The 10,000-nt window shown below is 41.3% G+C and overlaps 1 protein-coding gene across 1 annotated transcript in view; it reads left to right on the top strand.

Annotated features, from left to right (window-relative positions):
- LOC138049425 (alpha-1,6-mannosylglycoprotein 6-beta-N-acetylglucosaminyltransferase A-like) overlaps positions 1 to 10,000 on the top strand; it is a 25,420-nt gene that overhangs the window by 9,850 nt on the left and 5,570 nt on the right. Inside the window, exons 7-16 of the mRNA XM_068895691.1 lie at positions 132 to 299; positions 2,571 to 2,734; positions 3,424 to 3,552; positions 3,769 to 3,905; positions 4,329 to 4,450; positions 6,076 to 6,144; positions 6,410 to 6,502; positions 7,040 to 7,123; positions 8,432 to 8,494; positions 9,330 to 9,446. Of these exons, the coding sequence (XP_068751792.1) occupies positions 132 to 299; positions 2,571 to 2,734; positions 3,424 to 3,552; positions 3,769 to 3,905; positions 4,329 to 4,450; positions 6,076 to 6,144; positions 6,410 to 6,502; positions 7,040 to 7,123; positions 8,432 to 8,494; positions 9,330 to 9,446 (1,146 nt within the window). The remainder of the gene's footprint in view (positions 1 to 131; positions 300 to 2,570; positions 2,735 to 3,423; positions 3,553 to 3,768; positions 3,906 to 4,328; positions 4,451 to 6,075; positions 6,145 to 6,409; positions 6,503 to 7,039; positions 7,124 to 8,431; positions 8,495 to 9,329; positions 9,447 to 10,000) is intronic.

The following is a 10,000-nucleotide window of genomic DNA, read 5'->3' on the forward strand; positions in this document are numbered from 1 at the left end:
CGATAACGATGATGATGATGATGATGATGATGACAACGATGACCGTGACGGTGCCAATTACGACAATGGCGATGATGATTTCTGTTCCCCACATCACTTACATAAATTCCTCAATTTTGCAAAATTTTTAGGTTGCTACAATGAGATATGAATTGGAAGGTTCGTTCATTGACACACTAACCAGTTTGAACCTGCGATGGATGCGAGATCGTATCACAAGAATGTGGCCTCAGTGGGTCTCTGCAGCCAAGGAATTTGCAGGAGAAGGATCATTACGAAGGCAGCATCAAGCGAAAAAGGTAGCGTAGCTGCATATAACAAGATAAGTCAAGAAATATGAACCATGAAAACTTTTTTTCAGAAATGAAAAAGCCATTCATTTTGAAACAGGTTGCCTTGTTACATGCTACTGACATTAAAAACGCGTGTGCGCACTAATCGGTCTGTCAATAACGTAGTATGTCCGTCTCCACCGAAACAACCATGGTTGCAGCCAGGGTCTGAACACCAGACCTCTCGTCTAGCTTTGTTGAATCAAATGTTGATGATGGGTTGACATTGTTTGCCCACCCCACGTCGTTCAATATCGTTCAACAAAATCGAATGGATGTTGAAACAAATGTTAAAGCCATTTATCCTGGCCTTTAGTTTCAATGCTGTCTTTACCAGTTTATTTCCTGAGTGGTTAAAGATTTTAGAAGTTAAGCGAACTTGAACAATGATGACAATATCGTTTTCGTAGATCTTTATCCGTTCCTGAAATTGGAAAACGACGTTCTCCAACTCATTAATTATTCATGCAGCTCTTACCCAACCAGAGCAACGTATTCTGGTCAAGTGGATGGGTTTAGAAACCCAATGAAAAACGAGTGTTTGAAACGATTTCAATCACGGATGCAAATTTTCTTAATCTGCATATTGATGAAGCAACAAAAACATGTGGCGATAAACAACTTTATTAAATCACACATTTTACGAAACAAACTTTAAACCTAAATTATTTACTGCTAACATTGAATGTAACAATACAGTTAGTAAACTACCCAAAACAGAAAAAGGCCATTTTTTTTTTCTAAATTTAAATTCTCGCTCAATGGTGGCGACCTCGTGTTTTGGTTCACTTTCAAACTTGCTGTACACTTCCGACCTAAAATGGCACTGACGTTAGAAATTTTATCAGACTAGATGCACACGTTACCTCGGAATAGCGCTGGCCACGCACTTTTCCTCTTCTTCGCTAGTTTTAGGAGGTCTAAATCTGCACTCTGTCATTTACTTTGCGAAGCAACGTGTTCGCTCAGAACTGACGAACAGCTAGGTAACAACGTGACATCAGTTGATGAATATTCAAAAATTGTCACAGCGCAGCAATTAGGTGATAGGATCATTCACATCATGCACATTTTTTTGAGGATCATGCACATTTCACGTCTCAAATATAATAGTTGAACTGAGAAAACTTATTCAAATAATAATTTAAACTAATTTTCTTTTGTCGGAGAAGCGATTTCAAAAACTCGTGCTTCGTGTTTCATCGGGGTTTCAAACACTCGAAAACGGTTTTCAGTTTTCTCGTGTTTGAAACCCCGATGAAACACTCGCACTCGTTTTTGAAATATTACTAAAAATGCTATGACCACCACGTTGTGCAGCTTGAGAAAGTTGGAATAATTACGAAGCCTGCGTTGTTTCTTAAGCCCTGGCCAAACTATCGAACAAAGTTGGATTGAAGGCTCCAACTTTGCTCGATCCAACATTGTTCGACAGTTTGGCCGCCCATGTTGGAAGATGTTCGTCCAACATTTTTTGCTCGATCAAATGTTGGATAGAGTTTGCTTTTGATCAAACATTACAACCAACAATTCTGTTTGACACAGCAATGTTGTAGTGTTTTGCCGCTCTTCCAACAAAGTTGTGTCCTGAATCGAGTCACGTTCGTATTGCTAGCCAATCACGAATCGCTATCTTATTTTCAAGCCAAGGCTTCATGCATCATTTGCAACAGAGATGGCGGACAAGGAGCAAGGGAACGTCTTGGTTACATTGTTGATGAACAGCCAGAAACCTTGATCAGCGAATAGGAAGCAAGGCCATGTCTGTGGGACACTTTTAGCCTACCTAATCATTATCGCTGTTTGGAGATGTGTGGTTTAATAGCGTTTAAAATTCCTGCAAATTGATCCGAGCTCATAATCATCATCCCCTAAGCGCGAATGTATCTTGCAAAGAATATACCCTTTTCTACACGTTTTCTTAATCATTCTTTGGTTTTTCCTTGTTTGAATACGTCCTTTCCGTCCTAAAACAACTTCCGTAGCATAACGCTTCGCCACATTTTCAAATTTTGCGCCAATTTAAACTTGAATTCGTCAAGCAATGTTGGATAGTGTTTTGCCACTACGTCAACATTTACATCCAACAATGTTGCATGTGGAATCCAACTTTGTTCGATAGTTTGGCCAGGGCTTTAATCTCCACAAAGGGCCCGAGAAAACGGGCTTTGTAAGAGGAGAGTATTTTGTACGCATCACGAGGCCGCATGATTCAAGATTTCAAATTTTGTTCATCAGATTTTCGTATTCCTTGGTACGTATGCTTTTCAACCGATGTGGCTCAACCGAGCTTTCACTGGTGCGCCATTGGGAGAAATGGTGCAATGGAGTGACTTGTTAGCTTCTCTATACATCTTAGGCCACGATATAACAATTGCTGACAATCAAAGTACTTACATGAGGTATGTTACATTGACAAAAAACATTAATATACATATTCAGGCAAGCCTAAAAGTGGAGCCTATCAATTATTAGTTATTCGTGTATGAGTTTTGAGATATTTCTATAAACTAGTATGCTTACCATACGACCAGTCCGGCCTGCTCATTGCTATGAATTAGTCTATTCTCCCATGCTCTCTCCAGCGCTTTTCGCCATTTTTTATCATCATTTGTGTTATTCAGTCTGTATCGCCGTGCTCGTGCTTGCTTTTCTTCCGCTGCTCGTCACGTCTCTCGGTGTTTGTCTCGGAATAGTTCGCCTGTTTTTTCTTGCTCTCAGTCGCTTTCTTTCACGTTGAACTTCGCTAACCCGTCGCCCATTTAATGTCTTTTTTTTCATGTCAAAAAAATACTTAGCTTGTTTTTCGGTTATCTTCAAAACGTTTGGTTGTTTTACTAAAAGGCAATGTCATTTATGCATCACTTTGGCCATGAAACTTCCCGCCAAAAACGCGGGTTCCAGCCGTGCGACATTTTGCGTATTGGCTTACGATGATGTCATTTTTTCGCATTGATGAGTTACCTTTTTTTATTAACCCAATGCGAATGTCTGTCATAGTTGTTACCCTTTTACATCAGTAGACAACAAGGCGTAGTGGACATAGCTGTAAATGTGTCTGTAGGACGAACCATTTTTTGTCATTTTTTAGGCATCTAACTGTACCGAAAGTGGCAGGATGTTCCGACGCCTTCTCACCAGAGTTCGACTTGATATTTACGGATTACAACGGAATTACATACTTACGGATGCACATTATTCCTAATTTGTCGCCTTATTTGTAAGTATGCTCATGATATCAGACAGTCCAGACAGACAGACAGACAGTCGAGAAAGACAGAGAGAGAGACTGTCCAGACAGACAGTTCAGACAGACAGAAAAACAGTCAGGCAAACGGAAGTGTAGGGTTTTCTTTGGTGGGTGGGGGGATGTCAAGTGTCCAAATATGCCAATATAGCATTTTGTTTCTCGATGCTGTTTGATTTGGTTATTTAGATGCCGAGTTCGAATTCTTGATTCATTTGGGACTGACGCAGAGTTCAATTATGGTGCATACAGCGGGACATTACCGGGAGGAAAATCGATCTGGACAGTGGCGGACCTTAATCTGCGACAGTTTTTCACAATGTTTCGTAAGTGACTTTTTGGATGATGAAATTAAATGACCTCTGTTAAAGTGTGCAGTGATTGAACTCGCGGGAGAAACAAAAACTGCAGGCAGTATATAAGTCAAATAAACTCGAGTTAATTCTAACCAAAAAGTTGAATTACAAGGAGAGTAATCAAAGCAGATTAACCCAAATAATTTTCAAGAATAACCTAGAAGCAAAGTAGAGAACTTATCAAGTCATCTCATACATATCCCAGCCAGGGAATTGAAAGTATTTCTTAGGGATTTTCGGCAACAAGTCCAAAGTTGATGCAAACGACGCTGAAACAGAAATTTTGAGCCGGCGTCCACCGTGTATAATTGAGGAGAAGTTTCCTTTAATCTTGAATCCCTAGCGGTTTTTAGGTAAAACTGGAGATTGAAGTAGAACTCTTTCTTTTTCTAGCGCACAGTCCGGACAACTCATTCCTTGGTTTTGTGGTTAGTGGCCCTGTGCCTGAAGACGCAGAATGGCTGAAGAAGAAACCTATTGGACTTGTGTATGGAAAAAATGTTGAGTTTTGGCGGGTAAGAGTGAGGGATATTATTCTGATTGAAAGAAATAGAGGATATTGCATGGTCGTGCGGGGATATGAATTTTATCGAGTCTCACGAGTGAGCGCAGCGAACGGCGAACAAGTAAGAGATACTATCAGCACGAGAAGGTAAAATTCGTATCCCCAAGCGGCCATGTAATGTTTTGTTTATTATATAGATATTGATGAAATGTCCAGAGTATAAACAATTTCCTTCAGTCATTTTCGAAATGGCGAATTATATAATAGGGGAGTCGGAATTGGTAATTTCACGTCGTAGATTTGCAGAAAAGGTCAAAGAAATGTACAAAAATGAAAAATGCACGTGCAAAGCGTGCAAAGCGATTGTTTTTGCACATTAAATATGCATAATTTGTGACGTTTTCGTTGCCGTCGTGTCGTAGATCTTAAACTCCCCACTAGCTCAGTTGGTAGAGCATTGCACCGGCATCACAAAGGTCATTGGTGCGAATCCTCTACTTGCACAAATCACATAATACAACTCTTTTACCCCGCCCCACCCAATATTTTGCGTAATCATTGTTTGCGACTTCCAGGGGACATAAAGATGTCTTAAGAGAAATCGAGAACAATGCCTATAATGCAATTTTTTTGGCGGGTACAAGATGTGTATTACTGGATTTTTGCAAGTACTGTAGAGAATATGTACTTATTGACTGCGTGGGAGGGTCGGACGGGAAAATATTTGGCCCAAGGTCATGGTGTACGGACCGAGCGCAGCGAGTTGACTGCCAAAATAAATTTTATCGTTGACTTTTATCCAAAGGCTATTTACTTTGAGTGTAAGTTATAGATTTCACGGTCCGCCATTACTCGCGTTCCAAACTGACCGATTGAACCTCAGAGGGTTGGATCTAGGGAAAAGTGACGTCATTTACTTTTTAGCTTTAAATTTCAGCGTGTAAACGCAGCTCATTATATATGCAAAACACGAGTTTAAAAGTCTGAAAGTCCGAAACTCCCGTGCTGCATCTTAATCCAGCCGCGTACACAGGCATACACCTTATTCCAAAATGGCCGCCATTTTAGTATTCTTTTGTTTCCTTGCGAATTGGCCCTTTTGGCTTCTTTTATTTAACCTTAAACGAGACCAAAAGGGCCAATTTGCAATCAAACAAAAGAATAGTAAAATAGCGGCCATTTTGGAAGATGTATTTGACGTCATTTTCTCCTCGATCCAGCTCTCTCAAGATTTTAAAGTTAGTAATAGCGGACCATTAAAAAGGAAAATTCTAGTTAAAATAAACATGTGTCTTTTTGAGATCAAGACTTAAAACTTCGATGAGTTACTGTTTAGTTAACATAGCTTTGAAATCAAAGAAAAATAAAATTGTGTTTTTGGTCGTAGTAGCACTTTAAAAATTTGCGAGGTTTCTTCGCATTCTAGATATGTTCTCGGAACAGAAATTAAATTGTTTTTGTACAGAAATGCTTCTTAGACCATTATAGTTTTGATTTCGAGTCATTTACACCTTGAGGGTACCGCTCAAGGTCTGCTCTGCAAGCAGTATGTTCTGAGTGAGTGAGTGAGTCAGTCAGTTTCAGTGAATTGCCAAATGTTAACAGAAGCTCATTGTCTTACTTGTTGCGTTTCAGGGCAAAAGGAAATACCTTGACACGTTGCATAAATATTTGGAGATACATGGAACGTTTTTCGGAGTAACAGTAAGTTTACTAGTAGAGTTGAAGCGCATTCTTAGAGAAGCAGATATAAAATACCACGAGTGCCGTCGCTTGCAAACCAGTACTGAGGAGGTGGAATGAGATGAGGCGCCCTCACAACAAACCAATTTGTAGCTGTTGCTAGGCAACCTGAAGATCAATCATGTAACGAAAATATTACGCTCTGCTGATACATCAATATCGGAAAAAGGTCTCTTTTTTTCGTACCAAAAGGCATTTAGTGACGGTCTTTAATTTTCTTAAACAGGAGGAAGCCGTTAAGAGCAATGTGCCTGATTATGTTATCACCCATGGCATTCTTAGTAAACCAGATTTGGAAAAGCTATTAAAGGAAACCAAGGTTCGTTAGCTTTTGTTGTTATTCAAGGAGGATTGAGTTTATGGCACCCTAGTGGTTTTTGTATTGGGTGTTGAAAGCAACCTCGCGCTTTCTTTGGGTTTGTACCGCTTCCCTTGGTGATTGGCTTAGCATTCTTGGGCCAAATTTTCAGCGAATTAGAGTTAAATAGAAAACGAGGTATGATTAGCCCGCGTGTTTTCCCGCGCTTTTCGCCGGCTGCTTGCATTTGCGTTGCTTTCTGTGATTGGCTAATTTGATTTTCTACGCTTGTTTTTATTGGCCAAAGTTATCGATTTTGTTTGGGCGTTGTGGAATTAAATTGAACCCCTCTAGTAGTATGACGCTGTTGTAAACTACGAGCAGACTTCACCCGGAAAACTTTTCAAATTTATGTTAATGTTCCCTGAATTGGACTCAACGCCCTCTTTCTTGCGTCATATACAGAAAATTCGGTTTGATTGTACTATGTTCAGCCGGTTTAGATGGTGTGAACACTGTATAATCTTCGTTTTAATCGAGGCATTCAAATTCATTCAGGTATTCATTGGCCTTGGTTTCCCGTATGAAGGACCAGCACCACTTGAGGCCATTGCACAAGGCTGTATTTTTCTCAACGCAAAGGTAACGATGTGAATAGCCCATTTCCAAATTGCTGTTTGCCTCCGCTTCAAAGTAAGTCCTAGTGCACAACCATTCAAATGGAAATGAGTAGCGTATTTTCATGCAAATCAACCTCGTGCAACTTTGCGACGACGACTAGCGAGACAAGACTCGTTTTGAACCAGAGGCAAACGGCAACTGGGAAATGGCCTGATCTCTTTGTGTGGTTCCCAAAATAGGCTCTGTTAATATATTGGACGGCTCTCGAAAAAAGAAAAGTAAATGACGAGTTTGTTTAATTGACAGAAACGAGGACTGCTTCGGGAAGGATAACGGCACAAAACAATGATATTCTTGGTTTAATGAGGAAAAATAATTGTGCTGCACTCAGTTGAAGTACATTTATTCGCATTGCTTTGCAAAAAACAAGGTGAAAAAACCTGATAAACGGTTTGACCTCAACTTCAAGACTCTTCGTATCAGGCGCCGAGATCATTGTATTGTTTGAGTAAGGCTCTGTCAGGTGATCTGGTGACGTAGTTCGGAGGACTGGGGAGAAAAATTTTAACGCCGTATCCCACAACCGGGCGCGGCCGTATTTTCGAATTCAACATGGCAGAGGCAAGGTTAGATCTCGTCGGTTCTACTTGAATATTCATTCAGTAACAGGAAATGTGGGAGAAACGGAATGATCTGTTGAGTTTGGCGATGGAAATACTGCAGGGAGTTTGGAAACAACACCTAAGGCCGCACACGGTTGTGGGATACGGCGTTAAGATTTTCCTTCCCAGTCCTTCAAATTACGTCACCAGATCACCTGGTGTTTTCATGGAGGTGAGATCGAAAAATAGCTCCCGTTTACATGCAATCTTACCACCCTGGAGGTCCCGGGGTGACCTTTCGCAAGGCTACTGCATGGTCGCTAAGTATGTAAAAAAATGGCGAGTGAAGGACGCATTTTAGCTGTTAATGCTTTTCTACTCTCACTAGCTACTCTTCCTTCAACTTTTCAGAGCTGTGGCTTCCTATTATCACTTTTAATGCTACCAAGCCTCCGCCTAAAGCAGTATATTGTGACTCGAGCCGACCCCGGGTTGGGGGTTACCCCACCTTCAAGCGTTTACATGGCAAAACGCGACCCCGGATGGGCGGGTTACCGCACCTCTAATGTAAACGCGAGGCAGAAAAAATAAGAGTTTGTATGGACAAGCGGGTTACCCCACCACCACGTAAACACAATTGTTTCCGTTTCATTTGAAACAGTGACTTTGCGTAAAATAACAAGTATATTACCAGAGTAAGAAACTGTGAATTGATTTTTTTTGGCAGTTTGATCCACCTCACAATCGAGTTAACACGGAATTCTTTAAGGGAAAGCCGACATTAAGAGAGGTAATTCATAACAACAGGACAACTCTAACATAGTCAAAATGGCCGCGCCCGGGAAATTTGAGAGTCAAAATGAATGGCAAATAAATTCTAAAGGGCCATGCAAGGGCAACCCTCGATACGATGATGATATTTGCCATTCCAAAGTTTCTCTCGTAATGGCGCTGGCATGATCAGTTGAGAGTTACACTTGGCCGTTTGTGACGTGGCCTTTGCGCAATCCGATCTTATAGCTCTTTCTAGAATGACTAGCGGCACATATGAGATAGGTGAAGTGTTACTGAGGCTCATTGTGTTTTAGCTACGGCGCATGCACTGACGAGGGCCAACGAGCCCGCAACAGCTGTCTGTGTCATTCTCGTCACCAGAGCCTTGGATCGACCCAAGGCTCTTGGAAACGGAAAACATGCGCCGTAGGGTTCTTATATCCAAAAATTGGCTATTTGAACCTTACGGCGCCTGCTCACTCCTCGTGGTAACATGAATGCACCAATTAGAGGCGCTTTTGATTGTTCTTCACGAAAACCAATGAGAAGACACTTTGTTTCAGGGTTCCCCAGAGCTCTTCTCTCCCTCAGTCAAGAGAAGAGCTCTGGGGTCGAGAATGCTGTCTGTGTCTGCTTTCTAGTTTGAGCGCTGATCATGCTACAGTAGGTTTGGCCGACCGTAGTTCCATTTTGAAGAGAATGCCGTTGTGAGCGTCGATGATCTGTCCTAACAGTGGTGTGTTTATGTTTTTGATTAGCCAAAGTAATTACTTTGGTTTTGGTTTTATGACACTCGATTGAAACTCGCTCTATTGCCTTGCAGTCGTTTCATATTCCTTATTTGTTGACAGCTTACATCCCAGCATCCTTATGCAGAGGTGTTCATTGGAGAACCACATGTGAAAACAATCGACATTGAAAATCTTACTCTTGTGGAGAGCACGGTCAAAAGCATTCTGAATACATCGGTAGGTAACACAGATGCATTCATTGGTTCCGAATAGTTCGGATGCCTTACGACTGAGTGATCGGAGACTCACGAAAGAGTAGCTATTAAATCAAAACGTCAGAAGGTTATAGTTGTCTGGGCTCGGAGCTTTTCCTGGCGTTTTGGGGACCCTCAAGCCCTATACTACATTCTCTTAAATGTATTAAGCTGCATTACTGCTTGTAAGTATGCTTGCGCCAGTGGCTTTAGTGTCAAATGCAGGCCATTCAATTCCATTCAGGTTACTTAGTTCGCATCCATTGTTTTCTTGTTCCGATAAAGCGTTTCCTTGTGTTGCTTCGTGAATTCCAGTGCGTTTCGAGGGTGGTGTTGGGGACACAAAGTTGTGTTTCCTATAGCTTCTGTGTCCTCAGAAATAAACAGTTCAGGCGGGGAGACTGTCACCTGCTAATACTGGTTCTTGGAGGGCATCCCGAAACCAGTTCATGTTATGGCCTCGGCACGAATGCGAGACCACACATTTAGGAACAAATATAGACCTAATCGGCTAACTCAATGTTGTACCTAATTAAA

This window comes from Montipora capricornis, chromosome 5, assembly GCF_036669925.1.
Source record: "Montipora capricornis isolate CH-2021 chromosome 5, ASM3666992v2, whole genome shotgun sequence".
Lineage (NCBI taxonomy): Eukaryota > Metazoa > Cnidaria > Anthozoa > Scleractinia > Acroporidae > Montipora > Montipora capricornis.